Source organism: Microchirus variegatus (genome assembly GCF_963457635.1).
Source record: "Microchirus variegatus genome assembly, chromosome: 8".
Taxonomy (NCBI): Eukaryota; Metazoa; Chordata; class Actinopteri; order Pleuronectiformes; family Soleidae; genus Microchirus; species Microchirus variegatus.
Window position 1 is genome coordinate 7,416,339 of NC_139809.1, and position 11,095 is coordinate 7,427,433.

At 40.7% G+C, this 11,095-nt stretch overlaps 1 protein-coding gene across 1 annotated transcript; it reads left to right on the top strand.

Moving 5' to 3' along the window:
- Nucleotides 1-187: 187 nt before the first annotated feature.
- On the top strand, nucleotides 188-8,886 carry ccdc136b (coiled-coil domain containing 136b; the record flags this gene model as incomplete). Its single annotated transcript, XM_083893730.1, has 6 exons — nucleotides 188-299; nucleotides 1,161-1,278; nucleotides 2,159-2,435; nucleotides 3,184-3,315; nucleotides 4,913-5,025; nucleotides 6,901-8,886. The coding sequence occupies 6 exons, from the start codon at nucleotides 188-190 to the stop codon at nucleotides 6,911-6,913; spliced, it is 765 nt and encodes a 254-aa protein (XP_083749856.1). The 3' UTR covers nucleotides 6,914-8,886.
- Between the last annotated feature and the right edge of the window lie 2,209 nt (nucleotides 8,887-11,095).

Consider the following 11,095-nt stretch of genomic DNA (forward strand, 5'->3'; position numbering starts at 1 on the left):
GGTGTAGCCCAAATGTCTATGTGCACATGTGTTTGGCATCGAGGACACTGGGTATATGAAGTCATTAGGAGGAGGGACACACTGTTCCAGCTCATGATGTCAGGGGGAACTGGACTCTGCAGCTGAGCCTCATCTGGGACTGAGGGAGTGGACCATGTCCACAATTCATATTATAGCATGAAACATCATGGAAAAACTTATTTTTATATCCGAGTTGGAAATCTACACCATCAACATCAGTTTTAAAGGGATAGCTCCACATTTTTGGGGGGAGACGCACATTGTGGAGTCTCTGCTGGGTGAAAATAATCCTCCTCTGAACTGACACCTTCTGCGCAGCTGAAGATAAGCTAAGCTAACATCAGCAGACAGATATGCAAGTGCTTTCTCTTAACTTGACATTTAGTTTCCCAAATGCCCAAATATCCCTTTAAGTATCCCCAAATCACTGATCAAGGCCCACCTGTTCAAACTGGCATTCCCATAGCTTTTAACAGTCATTATTTCATTTTTTTTTTTGTTATTTTATTAAGTGTCTTTGAGCCTTGGAAAACGCTATAGAAATTTGATTTATTATTAGTATTAAAAGTTATACTAAGGGAAAATGTGTAATATATATAAGGTTTTATTAGCATAAATATGCTACATGTAAGTGTGATTGTAAAGTGTGTAATCGCTTTAAATTAAAAATCGTTTGGTGTTTGTAGCTGTAGAATAAGCCGTTTATATGTAATTTAGGCAATGGCCTTGGCTTTACTAGGCCGCTATCTTGGGCTAAAGTGTTTCTATAGCAGCCTGAATGGAGGAAGACATTTGTGTTTTGGAGCTGAAAGCCTCCTATAGAGCTCTGTACGTCACGTAGCTCAGTCCCTATGAACTGCCATGTTAGCAGCCTAAGATTTGGCAAAAAAGAAGGGGAGTTCACTGTGCATCCATAAACACAATAAGTGGACGAATCCACTTGTGTTCAAATGTCCAAAATGTCCTCCTGCTGGCCTATCTCAGAACAACATCTTATCTGGTCTGCAAAGGCCACCATTATTTCCCTGACGTGCCCCGACAGTCTCTAAATCTCACACACTGGACCATTAAAGACGAGCTCACCTGACCTCTATCCTTTTTTAAGCATATTCATCCGTGACCTTCCTTGTGTCCGTCAGGTGACGTGGACCTGCTGAAGGAAGAGTGCCGTATGCTGAGGGACGAGTGTCAGACCCTGAAGGAGGACAACAGACGCCTCTCTGAGAGGCTGCAGCTGCTGCAGAGACAGAGGACATGGTGAGAGGTCAATGACTCCTCACTCATCGTCTGTGCTGACTGGACCGGCGAGAGGGATTCCCCTCTGGAATAAAACACCTCCATCATTCAAATTCACCTTACGTCTCTGTCAGAAAATCGTTGCCAAACTGTTTCTTGATTGCTGTAAATTTGTATTATGATTGAGAAATTACTTATTTATATTTAATCAAAGGCTTCACGGAGCAGGGAGAAACAAAATCTGAGACGCAGGGATCCTTCGTGACCTTGAAAACAATCTCTGCACGGGGATTTGTTTAGTAGCTGTTTTGGAGTTTTGTTGAACGCATCACACCGTGCACCTAATTAGATTGTGAAGTCAAACTGTTTTCTGAGGACGATCTTGTGATGCATTAGAAACTCAAGTCAAGGTCATAGATGCTACATATAGTGAGTCGCACTGCAGGGCACCGCATAGCTCAGATGGTAGAGATACTGTATATACAGGAAATTGATCCTCTGACAAAACAAGTTATTGCAAAAATGTTGTGGGCCTTTAAAAAAAAAAAGGCATAAAATATCTAAAATATAGAAATTAAATATTTAAAGCATTAATCAAAGTTGACAATGGTCTTAGCTGCAGTTTCACGACAGCACTGCTGACACACACCTCTTTATTTTTAGCTTAACAGCTCAACTACAGTAATATTTCAATCTCTACCCACACAAACAGACAGACAGACACCTGGTTCCTGTGACAGTAGGTGCCACATTCTGCCGCGATGACACACATTTTGTGTAAATTACAGTCTGCGTGTCAAAGACTAGGATTCATTCTCGCATACAATATCAATCGTAGCAATCGCTTTAAAGCTGAGAGTGAAATCATTATCTTCCCTCTTCTTTTCTCTCCGCCTTGCAGCTCCAGCGTCTACCTCTCGCTGAAAGAGGAGGACGCCGGCGAGGACACAGAGGGCAAGGAGATGGAACCGGGCGCAGATGAGGTCATGACAGAGAGCTACATGACCATGGCCCAGTCTGCCAACAGTCGCCTGGTGGACGCTTCCATCCAGAAAAACATTTCCTTCGACGGGAAGCCTGTGACACCGACCGCCTGGAACGGAGGCGTCGGGGAGATCTTCTCCCTGAGGGACCAGCTCAAACAGGCGGAGGAGAAGGCCTCACAGGTTCAGAGAGAGGTAGTGCACACCCGCTTTTTAAAGATGACAGATACCGTTGTGCATAATTTAACAATTCCAGAGTATAATTTGAACTATTTAAACCAGGGGTTCTCAAAGTTTTGATACCTGAGGGCCAATTTAGGAACCCAACATTGGACTGAGGGCCGCCAAAGAAAAAAAAAAACAGAAAGAAATCCCATTTGTAATCATTTTAATGACCAGATTGCAGTTCTACAGTTTAGCGTTAAGTAATATAAGCGTTAATATAATGTAATTTAATCATTAATATAATAACGCTTTATAATTTACTGGGTAATTCCCCAGTATTTTGGCCATTGTTCTTACCTTCTAATTACAGGTTAATACCAAGTAACACATTTCTGTTACCATATATTTACTGGGTAAATAGCTAATAATTGAGGGCTGTAGCTACCTGCTTATTACCAGCTTATAACACAATAATACACTAAAATTCACCATATAGAAACCAGGTAAATACCCAGTATTTTTGTTTACAGTTATTGGTCTGTATCCAGTAATGTCCAATAAACATTTAACAAGCTTAGTAGCTCCTGGATTAAAACTATCAACTGTAATTCACTGCGGGGGCCGCCAGAAATGTTTCTGCGGGCCGCCATTGGCCCCCGGGGCCGCACTTTGAGAACCAATGATTTTTAAACCATATAATTAAAAGACACAGAATTCTTGCAATGTGGGACCTTCAAAGGGATTCAAACACTATCGATTTCCCCCTCGTCTCTTCCAGTGCGACGGTCTGAAGATGGAGCTGCAGGAGCTGCAGGTGCTGTACGACAGCAGCCAGAGGGAACGAGCAGAGCTGGAGGAGGAGTTGCAGCGCTGCAAGGCAGAGCTGGAGAAGTTGTCAGGGGGGGCTCAGGTGAGGGGTAGCCAGGAATATCTCAAGCAGTGGGAAATATTTAGCATGTTGTCAGTATATTTACAGCAAATTTTTTCCTCCCGGGTAAAGATTTAGCAAGATGTTTCTTTTCTCTGTAACCCTCATAACTCACATCACACCTACTGTATCCTGTGTCTGTGGAGCTCTCTTTCTCTGTTTCATTCTGTAGAAATACTTTATGTTATTATGATATGGACTGACTTGGCCTGTCAGCACATATCATAAACTATGGTGGGGGGGGGGGGGGGGTGGGGAGCCCTGCCCTCGCTGTGTCTGTGTCCTAACCTCTCTCTGTGACAGCGACGCTTTCAAACTGTTGATGGACAAAAACACAAAATCTGCAAAACTCATCAACATATCAGCAAGAAAACCTCCCCTTTTTAACCACTGACACATATACAGACTCCATTAGAAGACCTACCTACCAATTTTTTCTATATCCAGACTTCATACTAAAGCTTTATAAGGTGATTAAAGATTAAAGATTCCCTTATTGTCGCTGTACGTAGGCGTCTTACGCTGAAATTGGGTCAGAGCTTTCATTTCAGCGTCGACATACATTCTTACGTGCATTCACTCATGCATTCATTCAACAGAATAGAAATGGTAGAATATAGAAATATAGATCATACACAAAGTACTGTGTTACCTATGCAAAAGAATAGTAAGAGTAGAAAAATAGTACTGTTGTAAAAGTATTAAATATAAAAGGAGAAAAACACATATATATATATATATATATATATAATATATATATAAGAGTGTGTTTAACAAGAAACATCTGAACCACTGAGCACAAGAGTAGAATGTGTGCTTTCATCTCTCCTCACATTGCAGCAAGTTGATTTTCTTGTATTTTTCTTTTAATAAATATTTGATACCAGTGAGTGTAAAAAGGAGATGAAAAAACATGAAAAAAAGATTTCTGAAAATTGCCCAAAGCGATGCAAAAAAGATTTACTTTACTAAACTAAAAGGTCCTTAATGTCAGTTAGAAAAAAAAACATACACACACACAGACACACAACATTGTGTTTTGTCTACAACAGCCGTGATGCAGTGTTTCTGTGTTTTGTCAAACTGTCTGCCCGTGCACCTGTCTCTGATGCTGTCCTTGTTCTCTGAATGTCCGTGACCTCTCAGTCTGTTAAACAGCAACAAATGTATCATCTATTCATTCTAAATATGAGGATAGACAGAGACAGGAATATCTCCGTGTGTGTGTGCCAGTCACAACATCCGTACTTCTTCCCTTTTTTTTTTTCTGTCACCATAACATCATATGAAGTCGGTAGACGTCACGGAATTTCTCGCTCATAGTTGATGTGTTTATCATTATTAAGTTGTTGAATAGAAAATGTACACACCCTCTGTTACCCGTCATCCCCTTGTTTTATCACAGCCATAGACCATGTCACACCTTTGTGTTAGTGATTTATACCGTGGTGGCCCATTCCCTTTTTTTTTTTTTTTTTAACTATATATCTGTTTTATTATTTGGCAACTTCAGTCCATCCATTCATCCATCCCCTTCATCTCCATTGCCCTTGTGTTTGTTTTTATTCCCTTTCCTCAGAGATTCATCCATCCATCTGAGCACCCTGTTCTCTCCATCCCCTTCATAGGAATGATTGTTATAGTGGCTGTGGTCTGGTGCTGGTTGTCGGAGCTGGCGTCCCAGAGAGCAAGGTATGGGAGGAGCTTATCTCTCTCTGACACGTTACACACGTTTGCTTTTCGTGCAAATAAAATACAAAGAATTCTCTTACTCTTATGATGTGCTGGTTGTACTCAGAAAAGCACATACTGCGGTTTTGCTTCATGTACATCTACGCCAATGAACTTGTACTAGACCAGGGGTCTGCAACCTGCGGCTCTGGAGCCACATGTGGCTCTTCAGCCACTCTGCAGTGGCTCCTTGTAGCTCTAGAGATCAAGGCGACAAATAGAAGTGTTTTAATATCTTGTGCAGCACATGCCAATGCCGACATAAAATGCAATATTCATTATATGTTTGGATGTGTCCTGTCCATCTTTGGATCCACATACTGTTTTATCGAGCATGAACAACATACAAATCCAAATATTTGCTTCATTTATTTCAGTGGGTTCATTTTAATTTCTTTAATTTGCCACAAACAATGAAACAATGGGAGAACCAGGTCTACGGGGTCTAGAGGTTGGGTATAAACGGAACATGTTGTAGTTCTTAAATGTCATAAATGAAAGAGACTATTACTATTGTAATAGTTAACTATTACTATACTATTACTATTACGTCTATACGTGTTATCTTGTGTGTTTTTTTGAGGCTCCAAATGAATTTTATTTGGGTGGAGAGATGACAAAAATGGCTCTTTTCATCCTAAAGGTTGCAGACCCCTGTACTAGACTCTTCTAACAAACTGTCCACAGTTCCTGTTTTATTAGAGACACACACTTAAGGGAATGCTAAGAACCATATATAACCATTTATAGCAAATGGTTTTATAGACTATAGTTGGAAAAAAATGGCTCGTCTTTTTAAGGACAAGAGTCGCGGTTCTGCTGGGAGTAATAATCCCCCCCTGTAATAAACATATACTGAACGTAATTAGATTTACAGCAAACGCAGCAGAGCCAGAAGAGGACGCGGAGAAGAGATGTTGGCACGAGGGAGTCAATAGAGTCATAATGACAGGTGTTAAGTGTGAATAGCTGCATTGCATATCTGCAGAAAAGACTGATTATCCAAAAGTAGCCAGGTCAATGTCTCTGGAAAGACATGCACAAAGGTAAAAATCTGAACGCTGTGAGAATCACAAATCAAATTATAGAGTTACAAATGAATACAAACCTTTCTTTTTACGGCTGAATGCCATTGAGACAAATGTTATTTCTGTTACTTGGATGAACCGATGATGTATTTAATTGTAATTTCTGGATGTGGCTGTTACTCAGGATTTATTTGGTTGTTATGGAAGGGTCTACACTGAAGAAAAGCCAAATACAGCTGGGTGGGGGGGGGTCTCAGTGGAGTAAGATACCGAAAAGATAATGATATATTCATGGAAAATGGACACGGGACGGGTGGGCAGTTTGTCAAAATCCCTGAGTCACACTGAATAAATCATTTACAGGAATAGTTCAACATGATGGGGAACGATGCTGATTTGTTTCCTCAGGCAGTAAAAAGATACGGAGGGAGTAGATGCTATTAGAGGAAACTTGCACACTGTTTTAGCTGCTTTGATTGTTTGCAGCATTATGGGCTTTTCCTTTTCATAATGAAAGTCTGTTTTTATATACAGTCTGTGGTTTCACCTCAAGAATTAGTAACAGTCATTGATATCCATAAAAACACACAACACTTTTTTTTTTAATTTAGAAATAAACTAACCAGAGTGTCTTCTCTCAGAGTCACCCTGAGCCCAGCCCCTTATTAAACATACAGAGAGTGGTAACAATCTCCTCAGCTGTTGAACTATTCCTCTATCAGCTCAGTATGGTTTATTAATGACTGATGGATTGTCTTGTACTGACTCCTGATCTGATTCACTCCTCTTCCTATTTCCCCCACCCCAGGGGAGTGAGGTAGCTTGGAACTCCATTTTGACTATCACTGCAGCCACAGCAGTGCTGCTAATGATGACTAGCTTGTTGAGAGCGCTCGCCCGAAGTTGACCGGATGGGCGTCTGCTTCAGACCAGCCCCTCTTTTGCTTCCGGCATGCACGCACAGGCTGCAGTGACATTCTCTACATAGAATAATAGAGCTGAGTAGAAAGTGTGTTTTCCGTAGTGAGCCGGTACCACGTGCACATGCAGACTCGGGCGAGGGAGCAGCGACGACGGCGGCGACGACGACGACGACCTGCAGAGAGCTCACGCGAGGACTGACCTCACTCCACTAAATGTATGCTAGTGTTGTGTGTGTTCTCCTGTGTGTCTGTGAGTGTGTACTTTTTCCCCCCTCTCCTCCACTTATGGAATTAAGATGATTATTAATGTGCAACACAATGGTTTTCAGTTTATTTAACAACGTATTTATTTGTTTGTTTAGATATAGTTTGTGGCTGTCATATGAATATATACACGTCAATAGAGAGAACAGTTTTCATTTGTTGTTAGTGGGGTTTCAAACTGTGACCAACTTACTCCAAAATAATAGACACACTGAATGCAAACTCCCTCTCCCTGTCACTATAATTGCAAGGATCTGCTCTTTCTATTACAAATAACTGTATGCTAATGCAGGTAGAACAGCACCTGCCAATTTAACTGTATATGTAAAGCCGATATTTAACAGGACGTTTAACCCCCGGTGGGTTGAGACAGCACGTCGTCGCTCGACGTGTGTTTATTCCGTTTTTTTTTTTGCTTTGCGTCAAGCTCCATCTGTCCGCCTGCTTCAGCGCTGTCTTGACTCTGATAACAGACGACTCCCACTTGTCTCCCTTTAATTACCATTTAACCAAGAAGCCAGAAAAGTCGGCGCAGTGTTTCTGATTCATCTCGTCGGCTCCGAGCGCTCACACCCACAGCTGCACAGCTACACTTCAAACATAGTTCGCAGTAAACATTTATCTCAGCGACTCTGACAGCAGAATTCCCGGGACAAGTTGGAGAAATAATGTTCTTGACAATTTGGTGTGTGACAAACTGTAGATCACACCTGACCAGTGTGCATGTGGTCAAGCCCAGACAAGCCCCAAACAATCATTCTTATTTAACTACGAGGGCAATCTTTTATGTAAATTTGTCTAAGTATTCGTCACAAAAATATATATACATATGTGGAAGGACTCTGATTATTGTTTACATTTGTGAAACTTTTATTGTGAAATAATTCTAGGACTGAGAAAAGCATGCTACAAAATGCATAGAAGCACAATATGCTGTATAATTTATGTTGGTTACGCTGATAATGTTACTAATGTATGTTCATGTAAATAGATCTAACATAACAGTACTATGGGAGATAGAGAGGTTTCTTAACTCCATTTGTACTCAGTTTTTAGAAAGTTTATTCTTCTGGAAAGAGCACCGTATATTTGATAGCCAAATAATGAATGTTTATTTATGGTAAAACTATTAACGAGCCCTTTTAGCATTGCTAATCACTTACGTACCTCTAAGCACAAAGGTCGCATAGGCATCGCATGCATTTAAATTCCATTTGACCTTGGGGAGCAGTAAGAAACGCACTCATAACTGTGTTCAGTTTCAGAAATGCATTGAAAATCATTTCTGAAACGTGCTAATTAGAAACTTAATAATCAACGCCTGACCACTTTTCTTGCATTTACACATACATTATTATAAATATTGAGTTTGCAATAGAAATGAATTCCCATTGACTGCAATAGTGCATATGAATGTTGTTAGATTTGGGATTATTTATTATCGTCTTTGAGCTTAAGCCATGAATATTTAACTTAATCATACAAAGTCTATGTTGCACAGTGTTGCTCCGCTTGCTGCTTTATATACAGTATTGATAGCAGTGATGTTTTGAATAGAATTGTGGCTATTTTGTTACCTGGAGGTCTATTTTGTACAGTAAATGATTTGAAAATAAATATGTCCACCTCATATGATGTTTGAGAGCTTTTTTTTTGTCCTATAAAAAAACAAACGGTTTAGGATCTCACACAATCCCATTCATTAAAATCAAGCAGCAGTCAAAGTGAGTGAGAACTATCTCGGCGCTGGCGTCACGTTACACGGGTTGTGTGGCTATTAATAACCTTCACTCCTGAGACATGACATACGCTGACAGACATGGAGGTTTTACAGATAGCAGGAACCGGTGAGTGAATGTTAGTGATGAGGTGTCTATACTGCAGCCATGACTGCGCTGCCAGGATTCATGATTTACTAAGTGCAGCTAATTATCTATAAATAGTCCGAATGCCAGCTTCCTGAAGTGGAAGTCATTAGATAAAGTTAGGAGAAACCCTCACTGAACATCTTCACCTGAGGTTGAAGTCAAATTAGTTTCCTGAGCCTGACCCAGGGTTTTTTATCTCGTTCAGTATCAGAGTTATGGCCAAGAAGAAATGTCAGATCTACATCACCAGCTGAATCTAATCAGTTGTCCCTTGGCCTTGGGCTTATCTGTCCACCAAATTCAACCCCCAAATCCAGTCTTAAATGTTTAATATATGCAGCTGTCAGGCTAACAAGTGAAATGCTAATTAAAAAGGAAGCCGACTGTGAGAGAGAAGCCACGGATTCTCTGGAGACATGAAGTCAGGTGAATAGTGTAGGCAGGTCAAAAGATGCAGCTCTGAGACTTGGTTTTAACGTCGGTTACTCACGTATACACGTATGCTGAAAGTAGAAAGGGGATGAAGTGAAACACACGACGTCACGTGACCATCTCAGATTGTGACAGATGTTAACAAAGGCCATTTTTTCAGCCTTTCTATCCATTTAGACATGATGGAAATATGACAGTATGCTATATTACTATACTAGAATAATTGTAGAAGCCATTCTTGTAGCCAATCCGACTGTGGGAGTCGATGACTTAAGCCCTCCAGGCCTCTGGCTCTGACTTCACACAAGTGTCAGATTCGTTTAACGTCACACATCAGTGGCTCTACAGTCTATGTGTAAATCACGATAGTTAATTGACCAAAGGGCTAAGAATTGTTCAAACAGAGCAAACGTACTACACAGCGCGGGGGGGGGGGGGGGGGGGGATTAACATTGAGTTTCCTGGCTGTGTCCAGAGAGAATATCCTGAGAATACTTTCTGCATGATGTGTCAACGGTGATTCTCTTACCTCCCACTGCTTCATCAAAGCTGGTGCTGGCATCTGGTGTCACTGCCTTGTCACTGACTGCTGAGTCACAACACCACCGCAGTTCCTAAGCAAGCAGCGAAAAAAAAAACAATATCTATTGGCTCTGACTGATTTTGAATAAAGATGATTACATTTCCTGCTCTGTAGAGTCTGTCATTTCTGATCTTGTCAACAAAAAAGATTCTTGTGTGGAACATTTTAATCACGTATAGTGGCAAGTGTTCAATTCTTGTCGTTCAGCATCATATTTATATGACTGAGGTGGCAACTTATAACTGCTTTTAAATGGTCAATATTTTGATCGTTTGTCTCCCGAACTTTTCAAATGATGATGATGTCTTCACTTGTTTTGTCCACAAAGCAAATTTACTGTCACAGGAGCAAAGAAAGAGAAACATATTTACATTTACTCAATCATCTAGATAATTAGTAATTGATTACTTTTTAGTGTTGCAGTCTAACTTCAGAGAACTCCAGTTCAACATTTCTTTCAAAATGTCACTGCCTGTTGATGCTGGAAAAATCAAATTCTTGATCAAAGACCTGAATCACAGTTGTGCATGAACACCAGAGATCTTCCTATGACCCTCCCTGTGCTTGTGTTTGACCTCTGCTTGTCCACGTAGAGAAACATTTCACTGAGTGGTGGCAGATTGATGAGAAGCACACGTAATGCAGTTGCTCCATCTTCACCAGAATGACCTCATCCTTGAAAATGTGCCTCTCTGGGGCCGCAGTGTAAAAAATCCGATGCGTAAAAATCCAGCTTTGGAAAAATGATCCTCTGTACTGACAACTTAAAGAGACACTTCTCACTTTATTACCCTATAATAAACTGCAGCAGCCATCGAAACACTAGAAAGTGCAGGAAAATCCCACAACATAACTGTATAAGTTATTAACTTTAGTGGCAACAGGTGGAATGAATGACGAGAATAAGTAGGAAACAGATTTAAAGACACTTTG